The sequence below is a fragment of the Sceloporus occidentalis genome, unplaced genomic scaffold (assembly GCF_023333645.1).
Source record: "Sceloporus occidentalis isolate IW3139 unplaced genomic scaffold, rSceOcc1.0.p SCAF_82, whole genome shotgun sequence".
In the NCBI taxonomy this organism is placed as follows: Eukaryota; Metazoa; Chordata; class Lepidosauria; order Squamata; family Phrynosomatidae; genus Sceloporus; species Sceloporus occidentalis.
Genome location: NW_028317062.1, coordinates 3,799,748 through 3,821,300, shown reverse-complemented (window position 1 = coordinate 3,821,300; position 21,553 = coordinate 3,799,748). Strand labels below are relative to the sequence as shown.

General features: G+C 37.7%; 1 protein-coding gene across 1 annotated transcript in view; it reads right to left on the bottom strand.

The window, feature by feature from the left end:
* LOC149285281 (protein phosphatase 1 regulatory subunit 1A-like) overlaps window positions 1–12,811 on the bottom strand; it is a 66,256-nt gene extending 53,445 nt beyond the window's left edge. Inside the window, exon 1 of the mRNA XM_089495627.1 lies at window positions 12,731–12,811. Within this exon, the coding sequence (XP_089351753.1) occupies window positions 12,731–12,811 (81 nt within the window). The remainder of the gene's footprint in view (window positions 1–12,730) is intronic.
* Window positions 12,812–21,553: the final 8,742 nt, after the last annotated feature.

The following is a 21,553-nucleotide window of genomic DNA, read 5'->3' as shown; positions in this document are numbered from 1 at the left end:
TCAATGAACCATATATCCTTAGCTTTCTGTTATCAAAGACATTCAAGCTGCCTGACAGAGAATAGCTTATAAGCATTTTCTTTTCAAAATAATTCTTCAAGGGGAAACGAAGCAGCGATAGTTATTTTAACAAACATCCAAGTAGATGCTTTGTTAAGGATTGAGTTTGTTAAAAACAGAAAAATCATCCCCCACATACATGTGATGGAACATCCTTGCAGAATTAGTCTAGAATAAGCAAACAATGACATCACATATAGTTACATTCCTTCCCGATATAGAATGTCCTTCCCGATAATCTGTTTATAAACTGAAGGTTTCACCAAACATTTTGTAATGTTTATATCTTTTGTTTCAGTATCTTTTACATTTACAAACGCAATGCTGATTATGTATAAACAGTGATTCTAGTGCAAAGTAGTTTTATCGCTATAACAATCACTTGAACTGTCCTTCCAGAAGAGCACTCAATTACTTGCTATGTTGATAAGACCACTTATCAAATTTTGCACCAGAATTCTATAATTTAAAGCATGGGTCATTGTCTGTCCTCAAATCATAAACCTCCTCAATTAACATTCAATAAATTAAAATGTGATTTTCATGCTTGTAAGAACATTATCGACAAAGCCAAAGAGTAGAATGTTTATTAACAGTGTTTTCCTCCAGAACTTGAAACTGTTCTATGATATGTACCAGTCAATACCAGCCATGGCTAGCGCTGGCTTGGAGAACACTGCGGGCGATCCTATTGAAAATATCAGAAAATGGAGGGTCTGGAGTGCCCCTTCAATCGCTTTCTTATTTTAAAAGGCTTTTTTTCTATTTAACCGTTTAACCTTTTTTGTTTCACTGACCGGATTTTACAATTTATTCATTTAAAGGTAATAGTTCTTTTGCGGTTTGATAGCGTTTGTTTTCTGAATGGTAGCAAAGTTCATTAATAATTCATTTATCTTATTGCAATTTTCATTAAAGTATGCATAAGTTATAATATTAGCATATAAAGAATATATTCGCGTAAGATTCAATCTTACTCCATCTGTTCACCAGTAGACTAAATCATTTGTTAAAGGTCCCAATCCTCTGAAAATTCAGTTTGTAAAATGTTCATAAAATGTGTTTCAAAGGCACACTTGTTAAATGCAAATCTTGACCTTAGTTTACATCTATTAAAGCGTGGACTACCTTGAAATTCTATAGGTTCTGTCGTATTACTTGTGTCAATCGGCTGGTCCTCCAAAGCTCTCCCTCACCTGCTCACGAGCCATTAGCGAGCCCCAATACACTTTTAAGTGAGTGTGACGTGAACAGAGCTGGTGCACAGGGTGAGTGGAGCTCAAAACACCGCTGCGGGGGTCTGGTAGTCAGCTCTGATTCCTGGAACCTCCAGAAAAAACCTGAAGAGTTTTCAGGTAGGTTGATTAAGGCTTTAGGTCCATCATTTTACCAGTTATTAATACTACCCCTTAGCAATGTAATTATTTTAACACTGGTGGTACACCAGGTTTCTTTATTGTTGATTACATTATTTTGATCAAATAATTTAACCAATGGTTTACTTTGTCTAAGTGGTATTCACTATAAAAAAAGGTTTACCAATAGTGGTAAGTAGAACAAGTAAAAAAAATATCTGAAAAATCTGATTATTCTTTCATTATTAGCATTTAGTTAATCAAAAAAACCACCGTATGGGTATGTAACAGGTTATCAAAATGGTTTTGGTTTTATGCTTCAATCCCAAATCACCATGGGAAAAATTACATACATACATACATGTTTGGACAAACCCCAGAAGCTAGCGCTCCTAAATTTTACTTCTGATGCAAAAAAGTTTGCACTATTTTCTATTGATTTTTATGGATTTTCCAAGATCCCCCAAAAATGCAGGCTACTATTTGTTTTCCTCTGACCACTTAATTGTCCATAGATTTATCCCGCCCAAGTTATATCTAGCATCACTGGCCGCTACTGTACAAATAGCCCTGAAAAAACCACATATCCCGTGTCAATGAATAACAATTGACTGCTTTGCATTGAGTATGCCCCATAGTTCTATCCATTCTAATCTCCAGCAAGCAACAAATGGACATGTAAATCTTTGGACCGGATAAGCTGCCAATATGCAGGACTAATTTCTGCAGTAAATCAGATATCCCATTCACCAAATGGAGATTGAGCAATCAACGTAATATCTCTACTCACAGAGAAGTGTCTATTAACCATGTTAATATATTGAACCCAATACATTAGGGGCACTCGTTAAAACGCACATAATATAACAAATAATGATGTCGGTGATTATTTACCCCATGCCCTTGATATATCTATTCAAAAGAATACACCGCGTCTCTAAATCATGTTATGTCTCTGACTATTACCGCCACGCATAGTTAAAAACCCAATTTTAGTAGAATTTTAAAAATAACCTAAAATGTGGAGCAGATATTTTTACAGCAATTCATTAATGCAAGTCATTCTATTTTAATTTACATTTGGTCATGTCTCTTGCCATGGAATTTATGTAAAATGCGTAAGCTCCAGCTCAGGACAATATAATTTGTTGTTTAACCTTACTTTGTGAGCCATGGATTTGATGGCTTTTATTTCATTTTGTTTGAATAAATATCCTTCATTATAGGCAGTTATGTCACATTTAGGGTGTTTTTTTGGGGTGTTCAGACACCACACTGAGTTTATTCTTTAACACAATGCTGATGGTGTCCTTTTCTCCATGGAGTTAGAGTGATGAAAGATCTAGAACATATACATAAGACAATTATACAACTTCCTGAAAACTTTGTTATGTGAAAACTAGAATTATTTCAAAATAGAAAACAAGAACACACTAGTAATTAAAGATCTCCTTCAAGGCTGGACTGAAAGTGTAAAAATATAGCCAATTTTTATATTGGATCTAGCCAAATTCCCCTCTGCCTGGAGAAAGAAGAAGCTGGCCTAGAGACCCAGTGAAGCGAAGAATCCAGGTCAACCCCGAACAGATCCCAGGTATGTTCGTACGCAGGGCCGGCCCTGCCATGAAGCAGAGTGGGGCAATTGCCCCAGGCAGCTCATTATTAGGAAGGCAAAATAATAGACGACAAATTGAGTGGCGCTAAGATCCCGTAACAGTTACTGCTCGTTACAAGTTAGGTCCATCTAAATTTAAAACGTTTCAGAATTAGATCATTTAAAGGTGTGGTTCAACATTAATTGTACTCTCTATAATGCTAAGCAACCACACTTTAACACAATACACCTCAGCTGTTAAATGAGAAAGAGGTCTTAATTCCTTTGGATAATAACTAAATAATGCGAACAGGTATTTGCATGCAGAAAACGCACTCCAACACGCATTTAATATTAAAACAGGACCGTGGTGCTTTAATGACTGTACTCAGTGCTTTATCCTATTGTTCGATTATTTATCATACGCAGTAATGTGGCAGCTACCATTGTGAACATTTGAACACCTACACTAGCTTACATGTGCAAAAGAGCTAAACACAACAGAAAAAATACTAATTATGGAACACATTGCAAATCTATTCTGCATGTTCCACAATAACCCCAAATCCATGTGTTTATGTGTCTTTTATTCTGTAGACAAGTGTTTTTTGGTTATGCCAATAGATACTTTTAATGCTGATTGTAAGAAGTAGGGCTGCCTATACATTTTAGCAAGATACCAAGTCACAACATTTAATGCTGGGCATTTATTTAGTTTTCATCAAAAATCACCCCTTAAAATATCGATTTGAGATATCACAAAGTTGTCCGCTGTTCTGATTAGGTTGTGTAATGTAGGGAGTGTGACATAAAATTACACTGCAGCCTTTTATCTGCATACTACCCTGACGTTAAAACAGCATAAAGCTTCCCCTACCTAAAAAAGATGGATGTCTTATCTTAATAGCTTGTGATAAGCTGGGAGTGGTGGGGGTTGTAATTACCTAAATCTTTTTATGGTGTCAGTTATCAGTCTCATTACATGTATAGCCCTAATGTTAAATAAACTAATACATCTTATTGTCAATCCCATATATTGTCCATTTTAATGCCATTATTAGATACTCTTGCCGTCTCTCTAATGCGACAGTGTTACGGAATCTGCTGTTGCCATATAAAGCATGTAATGTAATACAAAATACATTTCACATACTAAATCTTATATTTTGAAACATCTGAACTTCTTAAAAAAGGGTACATTTTGTGAGATAGTCAACAAAATGTCAGCTATCATCTTGACCTTTGAATCTGAGTAGATACCAAAGCCCCCCAGGCCAAACAGCTAAAACACTAACAGTAATTAAAAAACAGAAGCAGTTTTTTCTTCTTTCTTCCTTGTGATTACTATGAAACATATATGGGACAGGCTTTAGACCTTCGTGAACATACGCCAGGACCAAGTGATTCTTATTTAACAACATAAACAAATAAATAATAATAAAACAAATAGCAAGAAAAGGGCTTAATAAACAAAAGAAGATAAAATCACGGGGACTACACTGATGGAATTGGACAAATTGTCCTTTTTTACTTCTGGATATATGTGAACCTGCTTACACCCAAAGCATTATTTTTGGTTCCCATGGGAACGCAGCAAATTGTAATTTTGTTTTTTACTCTCAAAGCTCTAGTCTCAAACATGACTGTTAAATTAACAATGCCTTAGCTGATAATTATATTCTTTATGTGAACATATTATAAGACACCAAAAAGACAGCATATGGCTGGCAAGGCACTATCCCGCTGTCCCGCTCTACAGGTAGAACTTCGTGGAACAGTGGGATAGCGTGGCAAAATAGGGGCAGTAGTGAGGCATGGGACATATAACTTTTCTACCCTTAAGTGCTGCTCAAGCATTTAAAGCCTTAGAATTGGCGCTGTTGACCCAATATTAAAGAGACACTTCAAGAAATGCCCACTTGTACCAAATGTATTTCCTTCACCTTTTTGCAATTTAGACTCTTTTAAATTAGGATGACAATATTCTAAGGTGAATTCTTTCGCAATAGTACTTAGCAATAGGATGTATGCGGCGATGGCCTATTGTCTCATAAACCAAATGGAGATAAAGGGACCCTCTTGGTGGCAATTATCAGCATGGTGTTAAAAAAAGAAGAAAGAAATGTGGAGCCAATATTCCATTTGCTTGGTAAAAAGCCATTAAATAAAGCAGGCCTCACTTTGTATTCGATAAACTCGACATAGTTTTTTAAATCTCTTCTTAAAAGCAACCTACTAATCCACTGATTCATTTAGAGAAGCAGTTTATATGTTTATGTGGGGAGTCCCATACCATTTGTATGATGTGGGGGGCAGAAAACCAAGTAGTTACGTGACGCAGGAGAACCTATGATCTTTTTCCTGGCAGGTTAAGGGTCAAAAAATAACGTAGATTGTTATGTCTGACCCGTAGCTGGTAAAAACAAAATACATTTTGATCTGCGCTTACTGTATGCACTAGGCAAGCTGCCACAATAATAAAGATAAGACAATATTTTTAGCTGCGCTTCAACACAACACAACCCACTCATCAGCACAGAAAGCATGTGTTCCTGTGTGCCAATGGCAGATAAAACCAGAAAGCATAAACAGCAGTGCTGTATACAGAGATGCAGGTTAGTAATAACAAACATTTTATTTCATTTTTTTTAATACACTTTCTTTATCTGCCAACCTAGAGGCTGCCATTGTTGTGAGTCATGTGATATTTTGGAAAACTTTCCTGCTCCAACACCACACTGAGCTGATGCTTTATGGTACTCCTAATATTGACCTTGATTAGTTAGAGTGTGAAGCTAAATGATTAAGACTAAGCTATTCCAGTGTTTATTACAAGAAAGTATGATAAGTAAGGATGTTTTTCTAATAGTCCGGATACTTACCAGAGCTAGAATGCATAAGATGGCTAATATGCAGCTGCCTGAAAGAATCATGTGAAAACTAGAAATTACTTATTTTTATCTGGTATCAGATATAATTTTTGGTGGTACCTCCTCGATACTCCTCGGTGCAGCTGCATAGATCAAACGTGCTATAATTTAAGTTGCTCTGCTGTCCTATTTGCATAGCAGGAGGCATTTTTACTTATTTGCTGTTGTCATGTCAATATGAGTGTGTTGTGATGTAATATGTTGGGAGCTAGCAGACCTTTTATCAAATGGGAACCATACATATGTCCTAGCAAGATGGATCTGTCCTGCTTTTTTAAAAGGAAATATAATATATACATTTATTTATTTTGCATTTAAAATGTGTGCGTGCACCGCATGTACCATAGTAGAATTTTTTTTTGCCTTGACAGGCCTTCAAGCTCCGAAGAGCTAACCTTGTTTCCTCCTGAAGACTATTACTTCATTTTCAGTGAGTTCACTTATGTCTTAGGAAATCAATGTTGAAGATGTTAGAGCCCAACTGGATGTAGTTTCAATTCCAACATTGCTCATGGAGGACATTTACTGGGGTCTGTGATGGACCACTTAATGATGTTGCCACCGAAACTGGTCTCTTTTACTGACACTTTGCCTATACCTGTGAATCATCCACCTCAGGATGGGTCTCAAAACAGAAGACTATAACCCCAACCAGCCAACTCAGGGCTAACTTCAATTAAGCCTCAACTTCCATGTTTACTCTTGCTGCTTAATAAAATGAAGTATAATTATATTTCATCTTTTTTCTTTATTAGGTAATAAAAGAGGAACTGAAACAGGGGCAGTCTGTGACTAACACTATCTAATCAACTTCATGTCTCGAAGTTCTCTTCCTTCTCCATTCCCAACCATTTCAACCCCTGTCTAACCTAATCAACAACAATCAGCAACTTAACAATAGGACAGAACAAACATATTGGGGGGGGGATTCCACTGCGCAGTATCGATTGTACGCTCATACTCCAACTCCAGCACTGACTCACACTAGAGTTTCAGGATGTCTAACAAGATTCCCAGCATGCATGCACAGAAAGAGCTCCCATTGAGCTATTTGCAAAGTACTTCTAAATGCATTCTTTCTTTGAGATATTAGACTGTCTTTTTAAAAGTCACAATTATGTGTATAGAAACCGCAGAAATGGATTCATAAATTGCATTTTCTAGAAATTCTGGATTGTGAAATAGCAAATGAAATACACAATCGTATAACAAATATATGTAACAAAAGGATGGCAAAATGTGTAGTGGATAGGAAAGCTATTTTACTGTTTGTCACAATGTCAAAAAATTTGTTTTAAGCAAAACTCTGTACAATTTAAGTCAATTGTATTTCTTTGAATCCTTTCCTTAGAAAAACCTGTCCGTTTCATGCGCTTGTCAGGCTTCAGAGAAAGCTGAACAAAAATATAGATCATGTTTTATAGCAATTCCTATATTCAATACGGAATAATGGATTAAATGGAGTCTAGTCACTGTATGTGGATTAAAGCAGCATTCAGGAAAACCTTTATAGCTTTAAATTAGCAAACTCAAGGTTTTTCTTCAGTCAGCTGTGTTTAATATTAAATTAATAGATCCGGCCAAGATTTGTAGTGCAATCTTAAGGTTTGAGAAGAGATAGGAGTAATCTGTGACATCTGAAATAACCCGCAGATAACAAAATGTTTTTAGAAAAAATGCCTACAATAAAAGAATTAGATAAATAGTTCTACAAGCTAGGGCTGCAACTAACGATTATTTTAATAATCGATTAGTTGGTCGATTACTTTTTCGATTAATCGATTAATCGGATAAAAAAATGTAATCTTTTTTCAATTTAAAATAATGTAATAAAAAACGTACAATTTACACTTTCATCTCTTTATTGCAATGGCCTCTCTCTCTCTCTATTCACCTTCTTATTTTACTGACATAATGATAAAAGCTACAAGAACCCAAACACTGTGTTTCTCAAACTAGGTTTTAATACAAATTTATTAGTAAATATTAATTCATATGTTAACTATTTTTCATATTTAATAAAAACTATGAGAAAAAAGCCTTGTTTAAAATTTTTTTATTTACCAAACTGCCCCCGGTTATGCACATCTGACCCCCAGCTTGCCATTCTGCCCCATATATCCCTTATACCTCTTATATGCCAGTGATATGCAACTGAGCCCCCTGATATACCTTTTACCCCCAGATATGTTTTATGTCCCCCTGATATGCCTAATATCGATATGCCTTATACCCCCTACATGCCACTGAGCCCCCTGATATACCTTTTACCCCAAGATATGTTTTATGCCCCCCTGATATGCCTAATATCGATATGCCTTATACCCCCTATATGCCCTGAAATTCATAATACCCTCCATCCACCACTATAACTCACCCATACACCACTCTGGCTCCTCCCCCTCCCATACACCACTCTGGCTCCTCCCCCTCCCATACACCACTCTGGCTCCTCCCCCCTCCCATACACCACTCTGCCTCCTCCCCCCATACATCACTTTGGCTCCTCCCCCTCCCATACTCCACTCTGCCTCCTCCCCCTCCCATACATCACTTTGCCTCCTCCCCCTCCCATATACCACTTTGCCCCCTCCCATACTCCACTCTGGCTCCTCCCCCTCCCATACACCACTCTGCCTCCTCCCCCTCCCATACATCACTTTGGCTCCTCCCCCTCCCATACATCACTTTGCCTCCTCCCCCCTCCCATACTCCACTCTGCCTCCTGTCAGCCACGGAGGTTCACAAGACACCAGGGAGCCGGGTGGAGAGGCAGAGTGCCGTATGGGAGGGGGAGGAGCCAGAGTGGTGTATGGGAGGGTGGCTCCCATACACCCCTCTGACTCCTCCCCCCTCCCATACACCGCTCTGCCTCTCTACCCGGCTCCCTTACTGACAGGAACTTTCACTGCAGCTTCATAGAAGCCTCAGCGTAAGTGAAGGTGAGTAACGGAGGCTGTCTGTGCGATGCAGACCCCCACCGGCTGACAGAGAGGATGATCCTCTGTCAGCCGGTGGGGGTCTGCAGGATGCGCACAGCCAGCCTCCGTTACTGCCCTTCACTTATGCTGAGGCTTCTATGAAGTCAGTAACGGAGTCGGGTAGAGAGGCAGAGCGGTGTATGGGAAGGGGGAGGAGTCAGAGGGGTGTATGGGAGGGGGAGAGAGACGGAAGTGAGAGACCGGCCGACAGTTAGGGGAATCCAGGTCCCCTGCAGCGTTGCGGGGGATCTGGATTCTAGTGTTATAATTTTTATAATCGATACAAATCGATTCGATTAATCGATAATGAAATTCGTTGACAACGATTTTCATTATCGATTATTATCGATTTTATCGATTAGTTGTTTCAGCCCTACTACAAGCATTTAAAAAGGACAATTCTCCTGCATCTGATTTGTAAAAAATGGCAAAATTAAACATATTCTTATGTTCTTAAGGAAGCACACCATCCCTGCTTTCAAGATTAGTATTCTGCATTCATTACATTAGATTAGTATATTCTGCATTCATTCCAATATATTTTACCGAATGCAAATCAGCGTATGCATTATTTAGTTACTTTAGTAGACTTTTGTCTCATCTCCTCTCCCCTGGTGTCTTTCCTGAAAGCAGGGAGTGTACTTAAGTACATGCTCTTTAGCACTACCGCTAAAGTCAACCGGAGCAACGACAGCCAATCACATTCAGGCTAGCTAAACATTGATGTTCAACTAGCATATATGCAATTGGTTGCCACAACTCCCTTTGATCTTGCTGTATTACACAGCATGTGCTTCTTCGTTACACTTCCTAGTTACAGTATATTCAGCCAGTGGAGGGAAAATGATACAGATGTCTCAATGTCCAACGATAATACTTAATAATTAAAGAATGCATTCGACTGATTCACCTCCGGTATGGGCTGAATAGAAAAATCACACATGCCACAAACCTCGATCAGGTCTTTGGATTAGTAAGGGTTAAGTGGACCCTTCAACTGAACAAGTTGTACTTACACATTTCAGGTACGCTGTGCATATTTCCCCAGAAAGCTTGTTTCTCCTACTTTTAATTTAATGTTATATGCAAGCGTAAGCATTCTTCAACATCACAAAGGGGAATATATTGTATCCGTACTTTTTAGAATCTAAAGGTAAACTTGGTATAGTATGTGCTATAGCAGGACACGTTTTTTCATACATGACTTTCTATCTATACGTTTGCTAGCATAGAATCCAGCTTAATGTATAGATGAAATGATATACTCTATTAAGTGACCCCTTGTCACTTTTTTGGAATAAGTGCAGTCTTAAGCCTTTCTTTTGGAAATTTTAGGCATATGTTAACGAAAAGATACCAAACTTAACTTCTCGCTCACAACGAATTTGCAAAATTACATATAAAAAATAGCTCACTGGTGCAAATATTTATTATATGTTAGTAAGAAAAATCCTAAACTATGGCAGGGGTTATACTGACCTACAATTTGTTTTTTCTTCTGTTTTTTTAAGACTTTGATCCAATAACCTCAAAGATTTGAGGTCATTGGATAAATATTTGTAAAGTCTCAAGGTATTCCTTGAGACACCCATGCTGGAGGACATATATATGATGTCATGTAATAAAACCTACATATCTATAAAACATGCCACAATTACACCTGCTGTCTTTCTTCAACACCGTGGGAAAGATTTACTAAGTAAATTAAAGTGGAAATGTTGAACACACTGATAGACTCTTCCATGCCATTTTGTTATATTTTTCTTTACCTTGCCCCAAAGCTGTGTATCTATGTATCGCTTTTTTATTTTTCTATTGTCCTCACCATTTGTTTTTCTTAACAGTGCACATGTGTCAATTGATTTCTTACACAAAATATTTTACTGAGACACAGTTTCTCATCACTGGAAAAAGCCAACAGTGGAGCCGGATCCCCAGGAGATTCTGCTTTTTTGGTTAGGGAGGTACTTTGTTCTTTTGGGATCCTGCCTCTCCTTGAAGACTCCAAGTGGTTCCCCTCTTTAAAGGGGACTAATATGATCTGACCCTCCTGCAGGCCTTTTGCCATGGAGGTATGGTAGGGGTCACATATTGCTTTAGGGAGTGCATCCCCAGCTTTGAGGATCCAGCGGCCCACTGTGGCTCCTAGGGACATTTTTTCACTGCTTCACTTTATAACATAGAACTGGACTTTCGGCTTAAAAAAATAATGGAAAAATTTCCAATACATTTGCACCCATCCTACACATGCGACCAATAGCACGTCCCATGAATGTTGCCTTTCAAACCTTCCCCATTGCTATATACATACAAAAAAATTCAATCCAGCAACCACCAGAAAGCAACTCTGATTTTAATCAGAGTGACAACAAGCTGGTGACTTGTTTCAGGGACAGTTTGAAGAACACTACTGCCTTTCAACTGGTACAGGGTCTAAACCTCATTGTGTATGGCATATCAGCAATGTTTAACCCAGAACATGTCAAACAGGGACCATGCTGTGACTGACAACACAAACTTAAGTCATCTTGTACCTATTTATTTAGGGAATCACCACTGGTTATTGGTGCCTTCATAATACGAGCTGAGAGCCAAGACGCTAGGATGCCACCAACAGAGAAGTAGCTGATCCCATCCCATTATTGTGAGCAGAGCCCTCTCTGCCTTCTGTATCAGCTCCTCTTAGTCTGTCAGTTCTAGTTTTATCATTTGGAATGTATGTATTGTAAATTGTTAGCAGTATATGAATAAAAGATAATAATAAATCTCTATCAGACTCTACTGACCTACTCAGTGTTGTGGTGTGGGGACCACTCTCTGAAGTGTTGCCCTTTTAAATGAAAGTCTACCTGGCTCAGCTCCCTAGCCGAGTAAACATGTGAATCCGAAAGTGTGTATGTAGCTTTAATGTTCTATTTATTTTTAATGTAAGATATTACTAAGGGTACTCCGTCATATGACTTTCTCCTAGCATAACCATAACCGAAGCATCTACAATGACAAGTGTCATAAATACAACCACTTTAACCTCCATTCCCCCAAAAATATATATTATATTATATATTATATATATATAAATTAACTATTACATTACTGGCTATACACGGTATATATCCTTACAGATTGACTTAAGGACACAAATACACGCACATTTTACAATGTTTCTTATGGAACAGGTAACTAGAATCTTAAAATATTATTGACTAAACCCACAAAGACATATAAACTAAATAAATATGATCCACCCAATACTGTTACCGTTTGGCAGTCACATAGACCTTATTTCATGTGTGAGCACCCTGGCAGATGCCAGCAGCCCCAGCTGCACCCCCTTCCCCCCAGCAGTATTTAATTACAGTTTGGAGCTCTCACATTGTGACCTTTACTGTACAGTCTTCACTCCTCTGCCATCTCCCTCCTTGTCTCTCAGTGACCTTTCCTTTCTTATTTACTAGTTCTTCACTTGCTGTTTTCTATATATACCCCAATGCATCTGCCACTCACTCTTATATCCCTCTTTCATCCTCTTTCAAACACAATTCTATTATCTGATTGAATCCTCTGCCTTGGCTATCTGCTACCCCCCCCCCCCCCCCATGCAATCGCCACTTTAAAGGAAGAGGACACTTCTCACCCCAGGTGCTGCTGATCACAGCTTTCAACTGGCCGAGTGTGATGGGAGCACAAGGAGTGACAAGCGGTGACTTTCTTTGCTACCTATGGGTATATGGCAGTGAGTTGACCCCCCCACCCCATTTATCCTTTATCCACCCAGTAGATCCCAGTTCAGGGACCCGTGCCCAGCCTCACCTGCTCTGCTGCCTCTGGATCCAGGTGAGGTTCCAGCAGTGGGACAGTGAACTGGATCTTCCTGGGACTGTTGGGTTCCATCTCCTGTACTGTATGATCTCTGCAGGGATCTGCTGCTCAGCCTCTCGCTTTCTGAGGTTGGTGGATTCTGCCAGCCCCTTGTCTCCTCCTGTCTTCGCACACAGAGCACAGAGGAGGATCGGCTAAGTGGATCCAGCCTGGACCCCCCCTCCCTACTCAGCCCTCCCCTCCTTCCACACCAAAGTGTGCTTGGCTGTGCACATTGTGTCAAATCCCAATGATTCCTATCGATAAGCATGCATAATTTGCAATAGCATAAAATATATTTACATGGATACAAAATCATATGTAAAAACACTAATTTGTGTGTGAGCCCCTATCCTATGCTATTCCAGTATTACATTACATGTATATATATGTATATATATATATATATATACATACATACATACACACACATAAATAAATGTATATATATATACAATGTATTGCTATAAAAAATAAATATTATATAATATAACTGGGCATTTTTATTAGATATTACACATATTATATATTAGTATATGTTACAATGGTAATTATAGATTAGCCAACCTTAAAAGCCTAGTGAATTTACAGTATTTATAATTTAAAATCCAGGAGGAATGGGATTTATGTCTCATATTGGAGCTGGGTCGTAATACACAAAGGGAAATGACTGCTTATTTATTAATTAATTTATTTAATAAATAATATATTGTACTTTTATTTAACACGTGTTAACTTGAGACCTCTGTACAGGCTGCAGCACTTTACAGACACCGAGTTTCATAGGTTTTTAGCTTTTAGACAAAGTACATATCCCCTAGCCCTAAATATGGTGTACTTGGAAACTGGGAATAACATGAAAAACAGCCATTTCCGATTAAAAAGCTGGGGAAAATCCCAAGGATACCAGGATCTCTTAAATACATTGCTCCATACATTATTGCTCTAAAGACAGTTATGATCTGTCCACAGGCAAAGGCGGCACTACCATTTGGCTGATCAATGGAGGAGACCCATACAAAAGTGACACACATTCCTCATTCTGATATTTGTGATCATAATATTTGTGTTCATTGTTTTTTTTACTTATGTTAAAGATGGATCCTGATAAATCTGCTAACTGTCCCTAGCCACACATAGTAGATAATTGATTAGGTTTTCTATAGTCTAAGTAAAATAAATTCAACTAAAATGGCAACGTATTTTAATGGGTTCAATGAAAAAGCACTTAATTAATGGAAATCAATAAAATTTAATTATTTTATTCTAAAAAAAGAAGTGGCTGTCCCTTTAGGACAAGGTAGTCTCCATGTCCCTACACCGCATTTACTCTTGTGTAAATATCAGTTGTGTAGGAGATGTTGACCTTCCAGAGAATACACGGACATCCTTCAAAATTGGAGGAAAGTAGCTTTCATATAGAAGGTTTCTTTACTGTTAGAAACTTGTGGAAAAGAAGTCGTTTTGACCAATTCAATCAATATATTCAAAAACCGTTTGGATGTTTTTCTAGGTTTGCAATTCATACAAGGTTATCAAGAGTAAAGTTAGATAGGGCAATGTTGATGCAGGGTGAGTCCAACTGCCTTGGAGTCAAGAAGAAATATTTTTATCATTGAGATGACATTACTACCTAAATGCGTTTTTTTAGCCCTTTTGTGGATCAACTAATATAGATTTGTGGAAAAGTTGAACTTGATAGAGTATATGTCTTTTTCAACCCAATTAACTATATAACTGTAAGATGTGGATGTCACTTTAAGTATAAATCTTTTGTTGTCTGATGGAACTTACAGAAAATACCTAGCAATTTCTTTAGGAATTTATGAAGACCTCCAAATAAATGGAAATATGCATAATTTTATTCCTTTAACAACTAAAATTTCTTATAACATTACAGGAAGCATAGTCATTTATAACAAACACAAAATTTATTTTTAAGTAAGTTGAGAAGAAAATGAAATGTATTATTCATGAAAATTCTGCAAAGAATGGTGGTATATTACCAGCTATCACATAAAATTAAAGGAAGAATACACCTGTAAACTTGCCTAAAGATATCATTTTAATTGCAAAGCATGAAGCTACATCAGCAGAACCACGCAATTAAGATGCTCATATAATAGCTTGAATCAATTTACATTACCCTAAACAGCACAACTGTTTAAAAGAGAAATTTGGGTTATAAAAATGCAGGTTTTTTTCATGTAATCTGTAAAAAAAATTGGCTTTATGAAATTATGTGTATATCTTATTACCATTTATTTATTTCACTACCAAAGGACAACATCTCTATGGCCCCTAACACCCCAAAAGAGGTGCTTGGTTCTGCTTTTGCTAAAATTATGAATTAGGCAACACTTTATAAGGTTAAAAACAAATGACTTCTGGGAAAGGTTTGATCATTCTCGTCTAGTACAAGGAATGATGGAGCTTGGTTCAATGGACCTGACTAGTTGTAGTCAGAAAGTACAGAATGTTTTTTTTGTACACAGTATGTACATAGAAATTCAATGCCCCAGACTAAAAGCAAATACAAGTAGTAAGCAACTGTATCATGTAATTACACCATAACATGCGCCGTTAGAATGGCCAAACCACTTAATTACCAATTAGATCAACGGAAGAATACAAAATGACGTTGGACTTCGCCATTGCAACAGGAAATGCTGATTACAGCCATCTGACAGTAGGTATACGAGGAGACCGTTGCACAGTAAATTACACATAATTACACATAATATATCTTTGCATGTATTACAAATACTGCTGCCATAAACGTTAACAAAGAACACATTTTTATTTCAACAGTGTGATTGTCGACTGACAGCTTTTCATTAAATAAGGGTGATCCGTATGTGCAAATGGGTAGTGGTGGACCTGAAAGTAAGGTTTGAGCGAGCACAATAAAGTGTAAGTTGTGCATCTGTGTAAGTGGTGCGTAGGTGTGTATATATGTAATAAGAGATTTGGAAAAAGCGTCAAAGCTAAAGCCAGATATATATTTATTTCACAACTGGCGTTAATTCCACTTAACACCAGGATATGACATATGTCATATCCCAGTGCTCTTCTCAGAAAGGTACTGCATGCTTAAGTTACCTTAATTCCACATTTGCGCATTAAGAAAAACCCCCATGGTAATATGAAAGTGTTATGAGCTCAGGTTACCTTGGGCACATGGACAAGTTACTGTTTCTACCCAACAGGCTACAAGTGACATGGTGTCAGAAACAAATCACAAAACATTATAATTGTTCCATGCTTCCTGATCCAAGGGATTGATGTTTCTGGAATGACATGTGTAGCAAGTTTTTCATTCAACAAGATGCCCAGTACCTTCTGGCCACTACACAACAGACATAAGCAAGAAATCAGAGCATACCCAGTAAATACCATTCAAAACCTCTATCTAAGGCATAAATATTGGGGATTCCATCCTACTATATGGCCATATATGGCTTAGCCGGACACTATGTCAAAGTACCTCAACTTCTGCTAGTCTAATTTTTCATGGATATATCGCTTACCAAAAAGCTGAATTAATGGGACTGTACTACATTTTAACCTCTCAAGCAATGTAAAGCCTTCTCTGGAGACCAATAATGAGGCACCTGTCTGGCAAGAGGGTCTGCTCAACCCTAAGGCTTGGTCAGAACCTGCAAACATGCACTACAAAAAAAAATATACAGGAAGGGGAGCGCACAACCTAAAAAGCACAAAAGGCATACACATTCTGATTCCTGGGCTGCTGCTAGAACAACAATGACCAATATGTACACAAAACAAAGCATACCCAACAAATACCATTTAAAAAAACATCTATCTAAGCCATAAATATTGGGCATTCCATCACACTATATGGCCATATATTGCTTAGTGCCCCAATTTTGGAGAGTCCTATCTAATTTTATATAGAGCAAAATTTTATAGCATACATACATTACAAAGCAATTGCCATTTTATATTTTAGTTTATCTTATTTGGGTATATTTAAAGTTTTTACTTAAAGACAATGGGAACATTATCTTGTCCATTTTAATGAGATCTGGCCTTGAGTAGGAAGATTAGTAGAGTTAGATTAGTGTTAGATTAGTAGTGATATTGGTGAATCTTCAAAGAACTAAGATTTTAGCAAATATTGATTTTTGATTAGTGTTCGTGTTATGCAAGTGTACAAAATACCGGTATAACCTAACAGATGGTAGTCCTAAAATGTGAGCATTAGGTATATATATAACTTAATATAATGATCTGGATGACCAATACAAGATGTTTTGAGTTAAAACCAACAAGATATATATAAATATATGTATATATATATATATATATATATATATATATATATATATATATATATATATAAAGTCCAAAATTAACAATTGCACTCCAATTACCACTTTTTTCTGCCCGGTGCCAAGTAGCTGCAACAGCAATTCATATAATATCCAAAAATAGTTACCGGCACTCCAGGGACTTCTTTAAATAATCCCTCGAGAAACTCCAGTTTTCCAATCAACGTTTCAGTCTGTTTATTAGACTTTCATCAGGACATGGAGTTTCTCGAGTGATTATTTAAAGAAGTCCCTGGAGTGCCGGTAACTATTTTTGGATATTTTATATATATATATATATATATATATATATATCCCCATAAAGTGTACCATGTCAAAACAAAACACCATTGAAGGCTTCTTATCTCTTTGGGCTAAATACTATTTTCTCCCATGTGATTCAAGATATTTTGTCATTCACCTGTCTAATCCACCTTCAGGCAATCCCACGGTTGTTATCCTCACTAATTAAACCAGTTAGTTTAATCATCCATGAGTTCTTACAAAGAGACAGATACATTGGTTCTCTAGATTGCTGCAAATCTGACAAGTCTGTTGGTATTAACCTGTTTACTAACTTCCACTTGTCTTTTATACCTGAGTCCACACTGCCAGTCCTGACCTGACAGATTACAGACCAGAGCCACCTGTCCTTGGCCTGTGTTACAGTTACAAGCCAGAGCTAGCAATGATTCTTGCTTTGTTTTCTTGCCTTTCTGGTGTGTTATCAGAAATCCACTGCGGTCATGAACCTAAGGGCTCACCCCCTGGTGTTGCAACCTCTGGTCAATGGGTCTTTCCCCAGAAATGACTTTGGGCATAGAGAGTATCTTTTAAGTTACATTGTGTATAAGGATATGTGCCTTGTATTGTGATTTAGAAAGCAGGCAGCAAGGATAAGTGGTTGCAGGGTACTATCTTGTCAAGCAGCAACATGCAGTATATCACTGAAATCTTATGCTCAAGTCTGGTTGCTTACAAATGGATTTGAATATTATGAGGTCTCTATGTAAATTGTTTTTCAGAGGAATTGTGTTGTAGGAGCTCCCAGTTTGTATATACTGTATATTAAGTGCTGAAGAGAGCTAGGGTAGCTGCTCCCCAGAATTTAACGAGTCTTGACATAACAGATGTGGACACATATACCCTGGCCTGTGAATGTTTAACAATCATACTCCTCATCCTGACATGTTATGTGGAAAGAGTGGTTGCTACTTAAAATGTGGATAGCTGCTGTACAAAAGTGGTATGATGGTGCACCAATAGTTTACTACGTGAGGGTGGCAGCCACATCAGTGTGGCAGGGAGACCTCAACCGAACTCCCCTATATCTCATGTCCAATCTACGGGAAGTAAGATGCCTGATAATACCTTAGGGTTCAAGAAGGCAAGACCACATTGCCTTTCAGAAGTTGATGTGTTGGAAGCATTGTCTAGTTTGCCTCGAACTCCAAGTGCACAGTGGCTGCCAGAAGGGGCTTAATAATGCTTGCAGGTAGAATATGGATAATTTGGAAGAGCCAAAGTAGGGGCAGTAAGATATTCATTTTGAACACATTAATACAACCCACTCATGAAAGGTGGACCAGGTTTTTAGATCTGGGAACAGAGCTGAAGCTTAGGGAGGGGATTCTTCACAAATAAGTGGAATGGGTCCTTGGAGAGCCACACACTAAGCTACTTAAGCTGATCCTCCCCTTACGAAAAAATTACTGCAGTTTTTCTGAAGTAATACTGCAGTTTTTTGGACATGAAAAAACTGCAATACTGCACTTTTACTGCAGTATTACTGCACATTTACTGCAGTTTTACTGCATTTGTACTTCTCTGTACTGCACTTTTACTGCACATTTACTGCGCTTTTTTTTTATATTGCAAACCTACAGTTGTACTTCAATGTACTGCAGCTTTATTGCATTTGTACTTCCGTACAAAAACAACTGCAGTAAAAGTGCAGTACAGTGAAGTACAAATGCAGTAAAACTGCAGTAAATGTGCAGTAATACTGCAGTAAAAGTGCAGTATTGCAGTTTTTTCATGTCCAAAAAACTGCAGTATTACTTCAGAAAAACTGCAGTAATTTTTTCGTAAGGGGATCTATCCATTTAAATGGGAATCTGGCCTCTAGAGCGGACACCTAGGCTAAAGAAACAATTTTTCATTTACTATAATTTTTACATGAAGGGCTATAACATTCACGCCAACAGGTTTTGTAACCTGATACATGGTAGGTAAACAAAACATATCATCAGTGTTATTTGTCATTTTATACTTTTAGCCACTGGGTTCATCACTGAGGTAAGTGGTAGATGTGTTGGGCTTCTGTCAGTAGGCACCAGGTGGATGAATATCTTAGCAGTGTCTCGCAGTAACACAGGGATCAGTGAAACAGTCTTTTTAACGATGGCTAACCCTTTTAAGTGACGCTAGAAAAAGTGAGCACATTTAGGTCATAAACACAGTAGTCACAGAAGAAAATAAAAAGCTGACAAGTAAGATAAAAGCTGGCCCAGCATTCATCCCTGGGATGACACAAGTCTGAATAAATATTTAAAAGCTAAAAGTCAAGAGAAAATCAGTCAAAAGCAAATAAAGTTTAACTCAATATATTCCCTTAATCTGTATTATTTATCAGCAGTCAATGCAGGTATATATATGACAGGTGCCTTAAAATCAACGGGCGCACACTTTAGCAATAGCCATATTAAAAAAAGGAGAGGTTTAACAGTTTTAGTTAACTTCTCAAAGTCTGTAGGGCACCTTGGCAGCCACAACCTTCTGTAGGCCAAAGGTTGTTCTCCAAAGGCTTCGATTAGTACATCTGTGTTCACAATACACAGTAATTTCACCTCATTTTATTGCCCCTTCCATGCAGTTATCATGGTAGCTTTCTAGGCTTGCTACACCAACTAATCTTCCAGACACTTCATTTGTGAACATGTTTACAGAGCCATTTTCTAATGTTCATTTAGCCCTTTTCAACTTATACTTGAATAAGCTAATACAACGTGCCATAAGAACACATGAGTGATTGGAGTGATAAAGGTCCTTTGTACACCTATGAAGATATTCTATTAATATTTACCGGTTTCCGGCTACAATAGTCATTTACAACACTATCTACACTGTATTTATGATCCATTTGATGTTATTTTAATGGTCAAAAAATGATTTCCTTTCAAAAACCACAAAGACATTTCTAAGTGACCAAAAACTTTTGAACGTTATAGTAAATTAAAGTACATTTAAGTAATTGCAAATGCATATGCAAAAAAGGAAAAATGTTCCTCAGGGAGACCAGTCTTACGATGGTCTGTCATTTTGTGCCACTGATTGGGTGCTTGAAGTAGGGAGATGGTGAAAGGGAAAAATGCATATGGTGAATTATGCAATTGTAAGGGGGGCTACCCCAAAAATTTCAGAGGTCCTCTCAGCTATCATTTAGTATGTGTATGTGTTATGTGTATATGTGGCTGCAGAGCCTGTTCAAACATCAGGATCACAGGTTTAAACTCAGCCCATCATCCTTCCCAGGTCAATAAAATGAGTATCATTAATTGTAGCATCTGTTATTTATCTGCTGATTCGATTTCATTCTGCAATTTTGCATAAAAAACGCTTTGAGTCCCACTGGGACGAATGTGCTATATAAATAATAGTTGTTATGTTTTGTGAAGTGTGTATGAAGGCTTGAGTGTCCCTTTAAATTGAAAAAAATGGCTGACTTTTGCTCTAGAGTACTGTACTGCAAACCTTTTCATACACCTGAGGTTGGTATGCATAGGTTTAAAGAAAGTACGTCATAGGGGAATTTTGACAGACAGCATGAAAAAGAAGAAAATTATAATGTTGACCTTTTTGGAATAGTGACATTTTACGGCACTTACCCTACTGAATTATAACATACCTCTATCAACAACTAGCATAAAAAAGCTTTTCACAATAATATTTCCCTAGTCGACTTGGTTGAGAGATACCCAAGTGTTTCTCGGTATGAAGGTATTACAAGTGACATTCACCTCAATGATCGGCAGGGTTTGAAGTACAATATACATAGTAATTTTCATAGGCGCAGCAACCCGTCTTAAAATTAGACCGAAAAATTACATTGAAACTGGAAGCTGTTTAACGTGTAGCAATTGTATGGCTCATTGACATACAGGATCTCAGCAAACTGGATTAAACACCAGCTGACATTTTACAGGACCTTCCACCATTGGAAAAGGCCAAAGAGAGATACTTTAGCTTAAAACAGGTATAGTCAAAGGCATGGTGATAGCAGCGATTTAACAATATTTATTATCTACATTTGGGACCTATTGGCAGGGGTTGGCTGGCATCAAGAGGGGCAGTTAAATCCTAGTTACCTGCCACGCGTGCATCAATGAGCCTTCACCGCTCATGACCCTGTCGCTGGTTCACTGCATTTTCTACCTTGGAC